Raw genomic sequence first — 19,804 nt, forward strand, 5'->3', positions numbered from 1 at the left:
TAGTTGTGGGCCTTGCGTTGTTGGGGGTGGGGGGTTGGTGGGTGGTTCTCCTTACACGTGCCTCCTGTAAAAATTTTCCTAACATATCCTAGTCTGAATCTTAAAATTAGAAAGTTCTCCCCAAAGCTATTAAGTGAGAAAGGGTAACATTTGTTCCATGGCCACACCATATCCTGTCACGTAGTTCTTAAGACTGTACATTGGCTTCATGTTTACACCTGTTCTGTCCTTATCTGTGCAACTCAGTGAGTTCTATGGGTCTAATGAGTGCTTCTCAGTGATTCTGGATCAGAATGGTCAGTGTCTCACCTGATTGAAGATTAAAGTCTACAACTACAAGATGTCTTTAGTAGAACTGGAAACCTAACAAACATGGAAAACATTTCCGTGAAAGTTAAGTCAAAGAATGTCAGAGTCAGAAGAGATCTCAGAGATGTAGCCCCACGGCCTTTTCAAGATCAGAAATCTGAGACTCAGAGAGGTTACTTAAGTTGCCTTAGGTCACACAGCATAAATGGATGTGGAATCAGTAATCATACAATCACACGGCTTTGTGTGTGTGTTGCCAGCGGGGGAGAGGGCAGGGGGGGTCCTTCTAAAATTAACGTCTACATCAGGTTCAGGTGCCCCATCACGCCCACCCACCCTCCTTCCTTATATTAATTCCGCATCGCTTTCGGAAGAATCAGGTCGTGAAAACTTGCAGTAGTGGCATTCTACAAACAGGTGTCCAGACCACGGACACGGAGTTGGGAATCTGGGTCTCCACTTGCCCGCGGAGAACTCTCCAGCTCCCGCATACAAAGTTTTCTCGGTTCGTACGTTTCTCTTTCAGATCCCTGGCCGCGAGGCCAAGATGCCTGCTGCGGCCTCGGAAGAAGTTCGGAGATGCGGATTCCTTGAAGAAGCCGGGGCGCGTCGGCCGCCGAGCCGGGCGTCCTCTGGCCCGGCGGTGGCGGCGGCGGAGGGGGAGCGCCGCGCGCGGAGCAGCGCAGGGCTGGGCGGGGCGGCCCCTAGGAGCGCGCTGCCCGCCCCGAGTGCCAGGGCCGCGGGCCCGCTAGCCCCGCGCGGAGCGAGAGGCGCGCGCGGGCCGTGGGGGCTGGGCCGAGGCGGGGCGCTAGGCGGCGGCGGGAGGCGCCGCGGGACCAGGCAGCGGCCCCCGCCCCCCCGAAGTCCGTCCCCGCGCGGGGCTGGGGAGCTCGGGGCGGGGAAGCCGCGGGGCCGCGCCACGTCCCTCGCCCGCCCCAGAGCGGGTTTTGCAGGCGGCTCCAGGCTGGGGGCTTTTGTGTCTGCGACTCGAGAGCGGCGAGAGCGCAGACCTCCTCCTCAGAGGGCGCTGTGAGTGCGCCGCCTGGGCCCGGCCGCCCGCCTCCCGCCTCCCCTGTCAGCGGCTCCTGAGGCGGCGGCGGCGGCGAAGAAGGAGTGGGAGGAGGCGGCGGCGGCGGCGCACTCGTCCTCCGCACACGCCGGCCCCGGGCGGGGGGCCGCCCCGAGGCCGCGCTCCTGCCGCCGCCGCTGAGCCCGGCCGGACCCCGCACGCCGCCCGGCCGTCCGGAGGCCTCGTCCTTCTCCCAAACTTTGCAAAGTCGGCCCGCGTCCGTGCCGCCCTCGGCCGCGCCTCAGCTCTGAGGCTCGCCTCGCAGCCGCAGCGGCCCCGCGAGCAGGAGGAGGAGCCGCCGCCGCAGCATCAAAGAGACCGAATTCCCGCGGCCTGGGGGGGAGTCATGCTTTGCGGTCTGTAATGTCAGCAGAACAGGAGAAGGATCCCATTTCGCTGAAGAGAGTTCGAGGTAACCGAGAAGGGCGCCGGGTTGAGGGAAGCGGGGTGAGCGGGGTGCGCGGGGGCCGCGTGCCCGGCCGCCGGGAGGCCACCGTGCTCTGTCCGGGCCTAACTCCGCGCAGCCTGCGTCCCGCCTGCGCCCCGGGGCCCGGGCTGCGGTCGAAGGCGCGCGGCCCCGGCGCTCGCCCGCCCCCAGGACCCCCGCGCCGGGCCCTGGCCGCCCCGACTTTGTGTTAGGAGGCAGTTGAAACCGCACTCCGCATCCCTTCACACCCTGCTTCTCGCCCACCTTACCTCGTTGGCCAGACGCAGCACAATAGGCAGCTGAGGGTGAGAAAGAAACACCCCCGGCAGAGACCACGGACGATGCCTGCCCCCCACGAAAAAGTAAGTTGGACCGCACTGGAGTTGACGCTCTTGCAGAAGGTGTGCCGGGCCTTCGCGTCTCTCCCGGTCCCCCTTCCCACCCTCCAAAAGGTAACAAACATTTAGCATGTTTTCCTTAGGAGAGGAGAAACTATGTTCATTCAGAACGCTTTCCTCTGTTGGCTTATGGATAAGAAGCAAGTCGCCCCAAATCAGTTTTACACACTGTCGGTCGGCTGCCTTCTTCCTCGCACACGAGTTAGGAATTTCCCTGCTGCCTTACTAAGAAATATCAGAGGGAACGTGTGCCAGACAAAAGATACTGCCTGTAAGTTCAGACGTCAAGTGCCATCTCGAAATTTGGGGAGTGTCCTCCAGCTCTTTATTCCTAGCGTTCAATAAGGCTAAGGTTGAAAGTCCTAAAGTTGAAGTCATACAGTTTGCTCATTAAGCAAATATTTATTGAACATCTACTCTGCTCGGCACTGTTTTTGACACTGGTGAACAAAGCAAAAAGACCATCTTCACCCACCAGGAATTCAAACTCGTGGGTAAACAAATGATGAACAAATGAAAGGTATAGAATGCCAAATGGTAAGTGCTCTGGAAAAGTTAAAAGCAGAGAGAGCGGTTAGAAAGTATGTAGCGGGTGGGGATTATTTATAAGAGGGCTCACCTGGAAGATGAAGTTTGGCGAAGATCCAACGGAAGTGATAGAGCAGAGCCCTATGGATATGCGTGGGAATAGCTGTGTTGGCAAGAGGAACAGCAAATGCAAAGGCCCTGGGTCTGGAATTTGCATAGCAAATTCTATGCAGCAAGCAGCTGCATAGAAACTCTTGTAAGTGGCATGGAGTGAGCAAAGGGACAGTAGTGTGAGCTGAGCTGAAGGATAGGGTGAGTGTGTATTGGTGGGTCTTGTGAGCCATTGAAAAATTTTACTTTGGCTTTCACTCTGAGATAGGTGCTGGATGGTTTTGTCGAGGAGAGTGACTGATGTGACTTAGGTTTTTACTTGCTGCTGTGTGGAGAATAGACTGTAGAGAACAGGGGCTAACAAGGAAGGCTAGTTAGGAGGCTATTGTAATAAAGCTTTCATCCAAACAAGATGAAGTGCTTTATGAATCAGTAGTAAGGTAAATTTCCAGTTGATTTAAGTGATGTAGAGATTGAGGACCACAGCCATTCATCTGTGTTTTTGTTCCTTGTGACTAGAGATTAAATCTGTAGAACTGACTTGAGACACAGTGACAACGTGGAATCCAAATAACATCACTTGAGTTTAGATAGAAATTGATTTTCTTAACCATTTAAGCAAAAGCATAATTTAGAGCAGAATATTGTTTTTACAGGCTTAATGTCAGCACAATCTTTCTCTTGGTGAAGATTTTCTATTTCAATTTTTCTTTTCTCTTTGTGGTTATGAGTTGCCAAAGCCTTTAAGGAGTAGACTTCCTGAAATAGTTATTTCTTTGATATGTGTACCATATTGTTTTACCTATTATTGTAAATTACTTTGGGCTTGAAGGAAAAGAAATCGTTATCGAGTTTATACCTTTGAATTCAATTGTCAGTCTTAATCAACTGTAATTTTAAATAAAATTGATGGCTATTTCATTGTGGGTCAAGAGCACAGATCTGTCTTTGCTTTGTTTTAACTTTGCTTTGTTTGCTTTGTTTAACTTTGCTTTGTTTTAATTGCTGGTTTTAACTTAGATGTTGGGAATTCAGTCAGGTGTCAGCTCAAGAATACTGTGAGAGTTAAGTACCAGAATAAAAGACAAAGCACTTTTTAAAATAAAAAGCCAATATGAAGAGGAGTTTTTATAATAAGTCATTTTGTACTGATTAGAACATTAATTTTTAAAGCATTCTAAAATTATTTTATAATCCATAAAAGGTACCAGTATATCTACATGAGCTCTTCTGAAGTGCAGTTCTGCTGAACTTCACTGCCCTGAAGCTTTTGGTTATAATTTATATCATCTGACTGCTTATAAGAATGTGGTGTTTGCAGAACATAATCTCTTGAACAGTGCTTCTCAAACTGTTTCTCCATCCATTGATACACATAGACAGACTTTTTAATGGTTATGTATTTCATGTGTATAAAAAAATGTAAGTCATCAAACCTCTTGCTGAGGATAAGGCTAAGATATAGACGATAGATAGACATATATAGGTAGATAGATCTCTCTGCATATCTATATATGTATAGATATATGTATAGAAATGTGTAGATATGTATAGATACAGCTATCTATACATATATTTCTACATATGTCTACAGAGAGACATATATATTTTTAAATTTATAAATTATAATTTATATAATTATAAAATGTATAATATAATTATATTTATATAATTATATAAATGTAATAATATTTATATAATTATATAATATAATAATTAAAATAATAAAGAATTATTAGAAAATAATATTATAGGTGTAACTCAGATATGGCAAAATTAGGACAACATGAATGACTTAAGGACTTTATAATAGTATACTCTGTAGACCTAAAGCATCATGATCCCTTAGGATGCTTATAAAAAATGTAGCTTCCTGGACCCACAGAATTAGGATTTCTGAGAGATTTCCCTGCATCCTTAACAAGCTCTCCTGGTGGTCCTTATGTACACAAAAGTTTGAGCAACAAGCTCTCCTGGTGGTCCTTATGTACACAAAAGTTTGAGAACTGCTGTTGGTAGACCTAGGTTATGATAGGTCAGTGGACTAGAGGAAGCGGATTGGTAGTTTTCCAAACTTGTCCTGGTATTTTAATATTAGATATTAAAATATTAGATATCAGAGTTCATATTTAGTGGCAAAGTATCTTTCTCATATTTCCTACCAGTTCATACCACCTCTCAATCCCTCAGCCCTTGATTGAAAGACAGATCCATGAGGATATGTACAGTATCTTGATTATTTTTCTATTTCTTCCCTAACTGCTTTGCTCACAGTAGATACTAAATGAATGAATGAATGAATACATGAAGGAACTCATTCATATCTTTATGCTGCTTTCAGATTGTCCATAGCCCCTCCCACCAATTTTTACTTGCCCTTTTCCTTTAAAATGTTACCATCATCCTTATTTTAACCAACAATCCTGTTATCCAGTATTCTTAGCACTTTTAGGTGTTGATCTGATGACAATATTCATTCATTTATTCAACAAATATTTATTGGGCAGACGATGGGAATACATTGATAAGAAGACATAACGCTCGTCTTCACCAACTTTTAGTGTAGTCTGGGATACTGAAAAGTAATCATTTACAAACAGCATGATAAGTGCTGTGATCATCTATGGAGAAATAAACATATAACTCCTCTTTAAGGGAGTCAAGGAAGTCCTCCTGGAGGAAAGTTTTAAGAAGCAGTGGGTGTTCCTTTGTTTTAAATGTTGTAAAAAGAGCAGCAAGGAGAATGAGGGGTGAGAAGGTCTAGGAAGTTAGTGATGATTTTGAGAAGGCACTTTGGGGAGAAAACCACATTTCAAAGTACTGAATATTAAATGGTGAAGATGTGATTTAAAAGAAGCTTGGTGGCAGAAGGAAATACATAGCCAATAGCTTGGAAAGAGTCAAGACAAAGTTTGTATGGGTTCTCTTTGTTTACTTTTTCTTCCTTGAAAAATGATAGACATATTAGTAGACCAACAGAAGGACCTGATTTAGAGGAAGAGGGGAGAAACTGAAAAAACAACAGAAAAAGAGGATAATTCATTAATAAAGCATTCAGTACATTAAAAAAAAATCTACTGTGTGCTAGGTACTTGCTGTTATGGAAGCTGGGCATGAAACAGACAAGGCTCCTATCTTCATAAATCAAGTTTCTGCATATGAGAGAAGGAATAGCATCAAGGATGCAAATGAAGAGTTAGTCTTAGACAATAAAAGAGAAAATGAAGAAGAAAAGCAAATTTAGAGATGAAGAAGGAAGTTGAAGCATTCATTTCAGATGAAATGCTATTTTTTTACATAAATGCCACATTTATTGTTTCAAACACAATTCTGTCTGATTTATTACTGATTTTGTGTGGAAAAATTAAGACAGCTGACATTATATGACTCATGTCAGAACTGTGCTGAACACTGTATAGTATCAAGATAATTCCTTCTAGAATCTGAATAAGTGATAGTTCTTTAGTAGAAATTTCACTAGTCATGAGGCAAAAGTGATTACGTAGCTATCTGCTTTTAAAAGACTGTACACCCTCAGGTGAAAAGCTTTTAACCGGAGTTGAAATGACATTGGAGAGGTGAGGATGTATTTTAGAGTGGCATAATAACACAGAAATGTCACAGAAGCATACAAAGTAGACGGTACTAAAAAAAATACAGACCATCTTGATAAGAGGAGTGTATGGAAGATTTGGATTAAGATAGAAGAGGAAGCATAATTTACATAGTCATAGAACTGAGGGAAAGAACTGGTGAGAGAAAGTCTAAAGGACAGGATTTTGAGGGGGATTGTTTTGTTTTATTTTTTAATTAGCATATGTAAGGACTAGGCAGAGTGTCAGGAAAGCTAGTTTGGTTTTCAGCACATTGAATGAGTATCCCCGTGGGATGTTGCAGAGTATTCAATGGATATACATGGTTTGGAACTGAGGCGGGTGGTCTGAGCCAGAATTAGAGATCTGGAAGTTATCAGTAAACATGTGAATATTAATTTGATGCCTTGGGAGTAGATGAGCTTACCCAAGAGAGTGAAAAGTTAGAAGAAAAAAGCATTGAGAAAAGCAACTTTGGTAACACTAATGTTTAGGAGATAAGAGGGAAAAGAGGGCGCTGAAAAACAGAATGCCAAGGAGTAGCCAGAGAGATAGAGGAGAAAAACAGAAGAGAATGGGATATATAAAAGAAAAAATTTATGAGGGAGCAATAAATGGGTTTTGTGTTAACAAATGGAGTGAAAGGTGTCTGTGAGACCTTCAGCATGCTCTTTCTCCCATATTCCCTAACTTGATAAATATCATTTATTTAGTAACCCAAACCCACCCCCCACTGGAACTCAGCACTGTCCCAGAGTCCTAGATATTGTCTCTTTAGTATGTTTTGCATCCTTGTCTCCTAGTCTCTCCACAGCTACTTATTTAGTTCAGATTTTGCTTATCTCTTTGATTATTACACTAACCCTGTCACTGGTTTCAGTGACCCATTTTGTCTTTTTTAACCCATTTTCCACATTGCTACTTACTGCTGGTGATAAATAACTACCATTACCAACTACTACTTACCAAGCAGTTTTCTAAGTAGTTTAAATAGATCATCTTGCTTAATCATCTCAATAACCCTGTAAGTTATCTTATTATTATTCTAGGTTTACAGTTGGGGAATTGATGTTCAGAGAGGTTTAGTAATATGTGGTAATGTAACATATTCAAGTCTGCCTGCTAAGTTGCTTCAGTCATGTCTAACTCTTTGTGACCCCACTGACTGTAGCCTGCCAGGCTCCTCTCTCCATGGGGTTCTCCCAGCTAGAATATTAGAGTGGGTTGCCGTTTCCTCCTCCAGGGAATCTTCCTTACCCAGGGATCGAACCTGCACCTCTGGTGTCTTCTGCATTGGCAGGCAGGAACTTTACCTGTAGTGCAACCTGGGAAGCCCATATTCAAGTCTACCGAGCTAATAAGTGGCAAAGCTAGAGCTTAAATTCTGGGGCCTCAAATCCAGCCACATAGTGCTCCCCAAACTCAGTTTAGTCACATTACTTTTTTTTGTAAAATTCTTCTTTGGTTTCCTGTTACATTTCTGATGAAAATCCAACCTTCTTAAGTTGACCCAATCCAACATTCCCATATTCTTATTTGACCCAGGCCTACCACTTAGTCTTCCATCCTTCATATTCATGAAATGTTCATCCTTGTCTCCCATGCTCTGTTTCTGAAATGTTCACGTTTCCTCTCTAGATGTCATGAGCTCTCTTGCCTTTACATATTTCTTTGCACATTCTGTTCCTTCTGCTAGGCATGTCCTCTTCTTTTGCCTAACTTTGGGAAGATACCCATCCTCAAAGCATCAGCTCCGTTGAGACCTCCCATTATTAGAGGTGGTGGTGTATAGAGTCAGCTTTCCACTTGGACACCATCTACCCACCCTTCTAAGCTTTACCTTTGTGAGCAGCCTTAAACTTCATGCCCCGCAGTAATGCAAAGATTGTTAGTTTGGGGAGAACAGCTGGCACAGGAACCACAAATATTTGAAAACTTAAATGACTGAGGTTGAGGGCTTTCTTAGTTTAATATTTATTATATGCCCAGGTTGATATAGGTTTGAGGCATCATATAGTGGACATTTTCTGCCTTGCATACAAAAAGGAAATAATGTGTTTTTCATTTCAGTCATATAAGGCTGTTTTGCCAAATGCTTGATGGAATTCATGTAACACTATATTCACATATTCACAGTGTTTCCATTCCATGGTAGAGACCAGTATTATAGAAGTATATGTTTCAGGTGAAGATAAAGCTGTTTAGCTAAGAAGCTCACATCCACCTGACATTATATGCTAGATTTCTGTGTTGTTATGAAAAACTGATATTTGAGTGTCCATCAATTGTGTCGTCACTGCTGGCCATTAGATATTTTGATAGGATGTTAAATACTATAGAAACTGAAGTGAAGTACGCTAGTGATAAAGTCTAGTCTAAAGGAAAACAAAATGAGGACTAGCAATTGAGTGTCTACTCTGTGCCAGGCAATGTATTAGGTACTGTTTCAGTCTGTTTGGGCTGCTGTAACAGAATACCATAGGCTGGGTGGTTTGTAAACAACAGATATTTTATTTCTTGCTCTTCTTTTTTATAAAAGCTTTTCTTTACTCATTTGTTTCTGGCTGTGGTGGGTCTTTGTTTCTGTGCACAAGCTTCTCTCTAGTTGCGGCGTCCAGGGGCCACTCTGGCTGCAGTGTGCGTGCTCCTCGTTGCAGTGGCTTCTGTTGCAGAGCGCGGGCTGTAGGGCACGCAGACTAGTCACCCCGCACAGGCTCAGTAGCGGTGACGCACATGCTTAGTTGCCCCGCAGTCATGCGGATTCTTCCCAGATCAGGGATCAAACTCGTGTCCCCTGCTTTGGCAGGCAGATTCTTAAACACTGGACCACCAGGGAAGTCCTATTTCTTACAATTCTGACAGCTAGAAAATCTGAAAGCAAGGAGCCAGCAGACTTGGTGTCTGGTGAAGACCCACCTCGTGGTTCATAGACAAGTCTTCCTACTCTGTCCTAATATGGAAAGGTGTGAGGAAACTCTCCTAGGTCTGTTTTATAGGGCCAGACAGAGCCCACTTGACCTAATCACCTGTCAAAGACCCCACCTCCTAATACCATCACACTGAGATTAGGATTTCAACATAAGAGTTTTGGAGGACAAAACCTGGTTTGAGTCAAATCGCTCTAGAGCACATACTTATTCTAATACATTCACATATTAAAATACACACTTGGAATAATGCTGAAGCAGGTTTGTTTAAAGAAAAATATTAGCATATTCATTGGAAGGACTGATGCTAAAGCGTCAATACTTTGGCCACCTTATGCGAAGAGCCGACTCGTTGGAAAAGACCCTCATGCTGGGAAAGTTGAGGGTAAGAGGAGAAGGGGGTGACAGAGGATGAGATGGTTGGATGGCATCATCGACTCAATGGACAAGAGTGTGAGCAAACTCTGGGAGATAGTGAAGGACAGGGAAGCCTGGTATGCTGCAGTCCATGGGGTCCCAAAGAGTCGGACACAGCTGAACAACAACAAAAATGTTTTAAAATAATGTAGTCACATTACTTACGAGAACGGTTACTATCACATATCAAACCATAATTGTGAACAAAATGAGTTTAATAAAAGAAAATTTAAAATATATGAGGCAAACTGCTATCTAGTGTACACGAATAATGTCCTCGCTCCCTTTAAAGACTTGGTGCCAACATAGATTGAGTCTTAAACCTGAAGAATAAAGAAGTTGTACCTAGACCAAGAAAAAACCATTTGAGGCCTAAATAATCCACTCTTTAAAAAATGAAACAAATCCATTCTTTAAGAAATAAAAAGTGCTTACAAATACTTCCCTGGTGGCTCAAATGGTAAAGAATCCACCTGCAGTACGGAAGACCTGGATTTGATCCCTGGGTTGGGACAGTCCCCTGAAGAAGGGAACGTCTACCCACTCCATATTCTGGCCTGGAGAATTCCATGGACTGTATAGTCCATGGGGGTTGCAAAGAGTCTGACACTGCTGAGCAGCTTTCGCTTTCACTTTGGCTTCCCTGGTGGCTTAGATGGTAAAGTGTCTGCTTGCAGTGCAGGAGACCCTGGTTTAGTCCTTGGGTCAGGAAAACTCCTGGTTAAAGAAATGACAAAACAATCCAGTGTTCTTGCCTGGAAAATCCCGCAGACGGAGGAGCCTGTCAGGGTATAGTCCGTGGTGTTGCAAAGAGTCAGATACAACTGAGTGACTGACACACAAATAAATGATTTTATCCTTATAAATGAGTTTCATATAAAAATCATTAATTTGTAGAGTCTTTAGATGGGAAAAAATAGCCTCATTTAATAGATTGGAAACTCCCCTAAGATGATAAGGAGAGAAATAAGCTTCCAGATCTATATAAAAGGTAAAAGTTTATTTTGCTTAACTGAGATTGATTGACATAATGAAGGGTGATAATATATAGATTAAATTCCTTTATTTTCTTTGGATGAGAGAGGTTTCTTTCTCTACTGTGGACATCACTCTTTCCAAGTTCTCTGCCCCTTGAGCGTTAGGAGGACACTGGGCAGGGAGCAGTGAAGAGGTGAGATTAAGAAGTTCAAGAATTAACAAAAGGATCAGAGGTAGCCATTGTTACAACAAGCTTTGGAAGTGCCCCTTTTCTTGATTCCGTGCCCCACAGCTCTCAACTTCTGACTGAAGTGGTCATGGTTTCCCTTGCAGAGTGTAGAACAGATAGAAGCTTTGGCATTAAGTTATTAAGAAAACCTAAATAACTACCTCTATAACCACTACTTTGCCTTCTTCTGGATTTTGGCCTTGCAACTTCATTTCTAAGAAGTAATAATTACAGAAATTCTTGGTAGCTTATATTCTAATTAGCCCCAATGAACATGAATCTGATTTAACATGACTTATTACATCATGGAGATGACAGAACCAGCATTATTACAGACAGTGATGGGAGGGATCTAGGTAAGGCCAAGAGTCAAGCCATTGGAAATGGCATCACTAACTTTTTAGATAATAATCAGTGCGGCAACAGAGACCAGTGGGAGCTTGAAGGATTGTTTTATGGAGGAAAATATTAGACTCTTAAATAAAAAAGTAATACTATAAAATTCAGTTTTCAAAAAAGAATTTTAGATGGCTTTGATCACAGATTACTTGAAAATATGGAATTTATTTAAATGCTTCCAAATGTCAGAGTTTTGCCTTATAGTAAACATAGCAATTATTATTAAAGTTTTAGAAAGTGAACAGAGATGGTAGAGTACATTTTGTTCATATTTAAATTACATCATTTTAATAGAAAACGTTACAGCTATTCAGTAGTCTTAATAATGCCATGAAAGGTAATTTATATGTAGTAGAAGAGACTAATATATTAATCAGTTCAGTTCAGTCGCTCAGTTGTGTCTGACTCATTGCAACCCCATGGACTGCAGGACCCAGGCCTCCCTGTCCATCACCAACTCCTGGAGTTTACTAAAGTCATGTCCATTGAGTCAGTGATACCATCCAACCAGCTCATCCTCTGTTGTCCCCTTCTCCTCCTGCCCCCAATCCCTCCCAGGATCAGGGTCTTTTCCAATGAGTCAGCTCTTTGCAGCAGGTGGCCAAAGTATTGGAGTTTCAGCTTCAGCATCAGTCCTTCCAGTGAATATTCAGGACTGATTTCCTTTAGGATGGACTGGTTGGATTTCCTAGCTGTCCAAGGGATTCTCAAGAGTCTTCTCCAACACCACAGTTCAAAAGCATCAGTTCTCGGTGCTCAGCTTTCTTTATAGTCCAACTCTCACATCCATACACGACTACTGGAAAAACCATAGCTTTGACTAGATGGACCTTTGTTGGCAAAGTAATGTTTCTGCTTTTTAATACGCTGTATAGATTGGTCATAACTTTTCTTCCAAGGAGCAAGCGTCTTTTAATTTCATGGCCGCAGTCACCATCTGCAGTGAATTTGGAGCCCGAAAAAATAAAGTCTGCCACTGTTTCCACGGTTTCTCCATCTATTTGCCATGAAGTGATGGGACTGGATGCCATGATCTTAGTTTTCTGAATCCTGAGTTTTAAGCCAACTTTTTCACTCTCTTTCACTTTCATCAAGAGGCTCTTTAATTCTTCTTTGCTTTCTGTCATAAGGGTGGTGTCTTCTGCATATCTGAGGTTATTGATATTTCTCCAGGAATCTTGATTTCAGCTTGTGCTTTATCCAGCCAAGAGTTTCTCATGATGTACTCTGCCTATAAGTTAAATAAGCAAGGTGGCAATATACAGCCTTGATGTACTCCTTTTCCTATTTGGAACCAGTCTGTTGTTCCATGTCCAGTTCTAACTGTTGCTTCTTGACCTGCATACAGATTTCTCAAGAGGCAGGTCAGGTGGTCTGGTATTCCCATCTCTTTCAGAATTTTCCACAGATGGTGGTGATCCACACAGTCAAAGGCTTTGGCATAGTCAATAAAGCAGAAGTAGATGTTTTTCTGGAACTCTCTTGCTTTTTCGATGATCCAGTGGATGTTGGCAATATGATCTCTGCTTCCTCTGCCTTTTCTAAATCCAGCTTGAACATCTGGACGTTCTCGGTTCATGTACTGTTGAAGCCTGACTTGGAGAATTTTGAGCATTAGTTTGTTAGAGTGTGAGATGAGTGCAATTGTGCGGTAGTTTGAGCATTCTTTGGGATTGCCTTTCTTTGGGATTGGAATGAAAACTGACCTTTTCCAGTCCTGTGGCCACTGCTGAGTTTTCCAAATTTGCTGGCATATTGAGTACTTTCACAGCATCATCTTTCAGGATTTGAAATAGCTCAACTGGAATTCCATCACCTCCGCTAGCTTTGTTCGTAGTGATGTTTCCTAAGGCCCACTCACCTTCACATTCCAGGATGTCTGACTCTAGATGAGTGATCACACTATTGTGATTATCTGGGTGGTGAAGATCTTTTTTGTACAGTTCTTCTGTGTATTCTTGCCACCTCTTCCTAATATCTTCTGCTTCTTTTAGATTCCATGCTATTTCTGTCCTTTATTGAGCCCCTTTGCATGAAATGTTCCCTTGGTATCTCTCATTTTCTTGAAGAGATCTCTAGTCTTGCCCAGTCTATTGTTTTTCCCTATTTCTTTGCACTGATCACTGAGGAAGGCTTTCTTATCTTTCCTTGCTGTTCTTTGAAACTTTGCATTCAAATGGGTATATCTTTCCTTTTCTCCTTTGCTTTTTGCTTCTCTTCTTTTCACAGCTGTTTGTAAGGCCTCCTCAGACAACCATTTTGCTTTTTTGCATTTCTTTTTCTTAGGGATGGTCTTGATCACTGCCTCCTGTACAATGTCACAAACCTCTGTCCATAGTTCATCAGGCACTCTGTCTATCAAATCTAGTCCCTTGAATCTGTTTCTCATTTCCACTGGATAATCATAAGGGATTTGAATTAGGTCATACCTGAATGGTCTAGTGGTTTTCCCTACTTTCTTCAATTTAAGCCTGAATTTGGCAATAAGGAGTTCATGATCTGAGCCACAGTCAGCTCCCATCTTGTTTTTACTGATTGTATAGAGCTTTGGCTGCAAAGAATATAATCAGTCTGATTTCGATATTGACCATCTGGTGATGTCCATGTGTAGAGTCTTCTCTTGTGTTGTAGGAAGAGGGTGTTTGCTATGACCAGTGCTTTCTCTTGGCAAAACTCTTACTAACCTTTTCCCTGCTTCTTTCTGTACTCCAAGGCCAATCTTGCCTGTTACTCCAGGTGTTTCTTGACTTCCTACTTTGGCATTCCAGTCCCCTATGATGAAAAGGACATCTTTTTTGGGTGTATTAATGAATTTTTATTATTAAGCATTACCTTTTTCTATTTACACTTTAGTTTGAGCCAGAGGCTTCCACTTTTGCCTTTTGTGGGCCATTAAAGAAGACATTATACGTATAAGATTTCTGGAAGGCAAACTTACATCTTAGAAATTAAAATTAGTTTTACTTAAGCAACAAAGCAAAAATAAATAAGTTGGACTTCACCAAAATTAAAAACTTATGTGTTTTACATCTGATAAGATTCTAGTATCCTTAATATAGATGTAAAGAATTCTTAAAACATAACAGAAAAGACAATCTAAGTGAAAAAATAGGCAAAGAACTTGAATAAGCATTTCTGCAAAGATCAATAAATACATGAAAGGGTAGTCAACATCATTAGTAATTTTGGAAATGCAAATTAAAGGCATGAGGAGATACCACTTCACACTCATTAAAATCACTATTAAAATTTAAAAAAACAAAATAAATTTTGGGGGGGATATGAAGAAATTAGAACCCTCAGACTTCAGAGGTGGGGAACGTAAAATGATGCAGCCACTGTAGAAAATAGCTTAATGTGTCCTCAAAATGTTAAACGTAGAGATATCATGACTCAGCAACTCCACTCCTAGGTGTATACCCAAGAGAATTGAAAATACACATTCATTAAAAAACGTGTACATAAATACATTATTCATAGTTTCAGAAACAACCCAGATGTTCACCAACTGATGACTGGATAAAAATAATGTGGAATGTTTTCAGCCATAAAAAGGAATGCAGTAGTAATACATAGAATAACATGGCTGAACCTTGAAAATATTATGCTAAGTGAAAGAAGCCAAACACAGAGCCACATATTGTATGGCTAACAGGTATGTTGTTTCTTTTCGAGATGATGATAGTGTTCTGGAATTAAATAGTGGTGATAGTTACACTGCTTGGTGGTGGTGAATATGCTAAAAACAAAACAAAAACCCATTGAATTGCACATCTAAAAGCAAAAGAAAACAAATCCTAGTTTCAGATTTCAGAGCTGCTTTTTACCAGAGGTATGGCCCATACCTTTACAATTTCATTTCTCTTTGTTTCTTTTTTAAAATGAGGATGATTTTTCTCAGGGGTTTGTTATGAAGATTAAGTGAAGGAACATAGATATAGTTAGATAGAAACTTCTAAGATAAGATGCTAGAACAAAACTACAGAGTCTTGTCTTAAATTTCAAGTGAAGTGAACCAAAACAGTTTAAAAAAAAAGGCAAAAAATGTCAGCAGCAAACAAGGGAAGTGGCACAGCCCAGTAACAAACATCTGGAACAGGCTGAAATCTGGATTGCTGTTTTAGGCTTCTAAAACAACCCCTTCTTCTTGGGAGCTGTTGGTGACTTACAAAATTTTGAGAATTCTTACTGGTAACCCCAAGTCTGGAGAAAAGTAAATTAAATGAGTGTTGTTATTGTCTCGCTTTTTTGAGTAAGGAAAAAAACGAGTAAAACAGGTTTGTTGTTGTTTTTAAAGGACTGTCTGAGAGAAAAGAAGTCTTCAGGGATACAAGGTGAATAAGACAACACAAGGGAATACTCTAATGTGAGTGGGTGACTTCACCCTACAAATAGGTAGATATGCATTTAACAAAACCTCAAAATTAAGAGCCTGGATGTTTCAAGGAAACATGATAGGTTAATAACCTTATTAAGATAGGCAAACATTTTAAAGAGAATATCCAGTCTAATAAATGTAACATTCATATTGAGTTTATTCTAGGAATGTCAGGCTAGGTTTAACATTAAAATAATGTAAAGGAAAAACATCATATGATTAGATATATACCACCTAAGCCAAGAAAACCACCTAAGCCAGGCAAACAACCTTAGATATGAATAGAAGGGATTCAAAGTCACACATTAAATCAGAGCTTAAAAGGTCTGGGCAAAGTTACAAGGTAAAAATAAAAGCATGATAATTACTCAGACATAGTATAGCAAACTAATGAACTAACACATATAGAAAAGAATAAGAAAAACAGCATGCAGAAGATGAAGAAACCATAACCTACAGGACAAAAAGGAAAAAGTAAACTTTATACAGTTATCAACTTTCAATGGAGGAAGTGTCAACATTATGTAAAGAAAAACAATGTTTTAAATGTTTTTTATTTAATGTTTTTATTGATGTTTTAGCCTTAGAGAATTCTCTTTTGATGAAACATTTAGCATATTCATCATTTTAACTTGTTTGTTTTTCCTTATTGAATTTGAATAAGTTAACATTTAATGCTGTTATTTAAAAATGTCCCATTTTTGTAAAGATAGTACTGTCACTTTATACACAGGAGTGAAATTAGGTAGGTAGATAGTAAGCTAAAAGTCTGGACTGATGTTAACTTAGGAGTAATGATAGTTTCTGGCTGGTAGGGTTTGAGCTGTGTATGAGTCAGGGTCTAGTCAGGAGGCAGAAACCATACCAATTATTGTAAAGAATTTGATATAAAGTATTGCTAACAGATGTTAAACTGGCAACATGGAATACTAAAGAGTTTACAAAGGTAACAACTGTGGGAAGAAGCTCCCCATGTCCTCATGACTGTAGGACATAGGAAAGACATGGAATTATAAAAATATGTCCACTCTCAAGAGGGACCCTGTGGAGTTTAAACTCCGGTCTCTGAGAAGAGGGTGCTTGCTGCTTAGGCTGGTATAAATGCCTGTGGGTTTAGAGGATGGGACTAGTGACTCAGTGCTGATGTCTCTGAGGAGGGCACAACCAGGCTATCTGGGATAATATGTGCTCTAAAGAGAAACAGTGTTATTTTGTTCTAGATGGCTAACCAGAACAGGGAGTACCTTTCCACTTGTTAGAAGACTTCCTCTTTGTCCCTCAGTAGGGCTTTTAAAAAGTTTTTATTCATACTGGTCTTGCACATTTCTTAAATTTATTGCTAGTTATTTTAGTTTAGTTTTGTTCCTGAAAATGAAAACTTTTCTTCTACTTTATCTTTTAATTAGTTGTGGTTTTTATATATGAAAGCTTTTGGTGTTTAAATATTAATTTAACATTCAGAATCCTTAATAACATTTTGTTATTGTTTGTCGTAGTTTTTACCTCCACAGTATTTAAACTTGTCCTAAATAGCCCTTAGAGAAATCTGCTTTGTGTTTTGTTATGTGGGGTACTATTGCCAGCATGCTAATTTCTCTTTATTGTCATGTACCATTTCTCTCCCTGAACTGCTGTTGTAAAGATATCATTACAGGTCTCCGTGCTCTGACCCCATTCTCATCACCAATTTATTCTCAGCACAAATGCTAATGTAATCTTTTAAAAACACCAAATCGTGTTACTTTTCTGTTTGAAATTCTTAAATGATCATTCACTGTTCTCCAAATATAATCCTGATTCCTTATCATAAACTACAGGGCTCTATATCTCAGTCAGCTTGGGCTGCCATAGCAAGACGCCATAGACTAGTTGGCTTAAACAACAGAAATTTGCTTTCTCACAGTCTGGTGCTAGGAAGTCCAAGATTAAGGTGCCAGCCAGTTTGTCAGTTCCTGGTCAGAGCTTTCTTCCTGGCTTGTAGGTATATGCCCATCTTCTTGTTGTGTTCTCGCATGGTCTTTCCCAGCATATACATGAGGGGTGAAGGAAGGGAATGGGAGAGAGAGAGAAAGGACAATCACTTTTTCTTCTTCCAAGGCCACTAACCCCATTATAAGGGACCCACCCTTGTGACCTAGTATGACCCTAATTACCTCCCAAACCCCTCATCTCCATATACTCTCAAATTAGGGTTAGGGCTTCAGTGTAGGAACTGGGGGGGGGGATACACTTTAAAACGATCTGGTCCCTGCCTGTCTCTTCAGCCTCTTCTGAAGGCACTCTCCAGGGGCCCATAACACACTGGCCTCTTTTAAATGTCTCAGACACATTCATGCTCCTTTCTTATTTATTCTCTCTGCCGACAGGCTTATTGTTCTGCTCTTCACATGAGAGATTTCTTGTCATCTTTTAGGTCTCAGTTTATCTCTTTCTTAGAATCCACATGTATGAGCAAGTCTCCTATAATCTTCTGTCAACCCACTGAATTTATTTATTAATCTATTATAAATATGTATTATATGGCTACATATATGTGTACATAATTTTATTCTGTCTGCTTTTGTATATGTTCAGAATTCTCTATAATAAAAAATGTGCTTTTTTAATGGAAAAAATTTCCATTGATAAACTTACTTTTTAACATAGTCAAGCTTTTGCTTTTATTTGATCATATTGAGAAAATCATGCCCACATTCATTGTTGTATTTTGACGATACCTTTCAGAATTAAAAGGCATATTATACCTTTGATGCCATAATTCTAGTTCTAGGGATGACTTGTACATGAGTATAAAGACATTTGTACATGGATTTTCATTGCAGAACAGCAAAGGTTTGGAAACAATTGAATTCTGTCAATAGGGAGAAGACCAGTTTAATGAATTATGGTATAATCATACTGTGAAATACTACTCAGCTCTTGGAGAATGGAGCAGTTCTATATGTAATGGCACATAATGATCTCCAAGTAAGAACAAGGTTCAAACCATTGTTTCATACTAAACATGCCATTGTTTTTGTACTCCCTAGAGATACACTAGAATTAATCTAGATTATCTTTGGAAAGATGGAGAGAAACTAGCAACAGTGTTTGCTTCAGGAATAGGAAACCAGATGACTGAAGGTTTGAGAGTAGTATAGAGACTTACTTTTTCACTGAAAAAAGAAAAACAACATGCTGTGGGAGTAGAAGTTAATGACTCTGGCTGAGATTATGAGGAAGACTTTTTGAAGAACAAAGATAATAAAAGCTTAATACTACTTTTATCTAATAAAAATAGAAAACATATTAACAGGTAGCTATAATGATATCTGTGAAGAAAGCTGAACACCGAAAAATTGATGCTTTTGAACTGTGGTGTTGGAGAAGACTCTTGAGAGCCCCTTGGACTGCAAGGAGATCCAACCAGTCCATCCTAAAGGAGATCAGCCCTGGGTGTTCATTGGAAGGACTGATGCTGAAGCTGAAACTCCAATACTTTGGCCACCTCATGTGAAGAGTTGACTCATTGGAGAAGACCCTGATGCTGGGAGGGATTGGGGGCAGGAGGAGAAAGGGACGACAGAGCATGAGATGGCTGGATAGCATCAGCGACTCGATGGACATGAGTTTGAGTAATCTCCAGGAGTTGGTGATGGACAGGGAGGCCTGGCGTGCTGCGATTCATGGGGTCGCAAAGAGTCAGACACGACTGAGTGACTGAACTGAACTGATAATGGTATGAAAGATATAAAATTTCACTTATGAATAGAAATATTATTTGAATGTATTTACTTATTTTTAGGTGGTGATAGTGGACTGGATGGGTTAGGAGGACCAGGTGTGCAACTAGGAAGCCCAGATAAGAAAAAACGCAAGGCAAATACTCAGGTAAATTGGCATTTTCTTTGTTAACAGTTTTTCTTCACTGATAAGATCACACTATGAGGTAAATTTAACTTTGGTTATGGATTTTGTTTACTATCCTCATTCTGAACCTAGTAGTAAATTCTGCCGTGATTGTATTTTTATTTATTTATTTAGTTTTTACTCTGCAGCTCA

General features: G+C 40.6%; 1 protein-coding gene across 1 annotated transcript in view; it reads left to right on the plus strand.

The window, feature by feature from the left end:
• Positions 1–1,052: 1,052 nt before the first annotated feature.
• The window catches only part of PYGO1 (pygopus family PHD finger 1), a 28,113-nt gene continuing 9,361 nt past the window's right edge, over positions 1,053–19,804 (plus strand). The window contains exons 1-2 of the mRNA XM_020881238.2: positions 1,053–1,790; positions 19,548–19,633. Coding sequence (XP_020736897.2) covers positions 1,742–1,790; positions 19,548–19,633 — 135 coding nt within the window. The 5' untranslated portion in view covers positions 1,053–1,741. The remainder of the gene's footprint in view (positions 1,791–19,547; positions 19,634–19,804) is intronic.

The sequence above is a fragment of the Odocoileus virginianus genome, chromosome 6 (assembly GCF_023699985.2).
Source record: "Odocoileus virginianus isolate 20LAN1187 ecotype Illinois chromosome 6, Ovbor_1.2, whole genome shotgun sequence".
Lineage (NCBI taxonomy): Eukaryota > Metazoa > Chordata > Mammalia > Artiodactyla > Cervidae > Odocoileus > Odocoileus virginianus.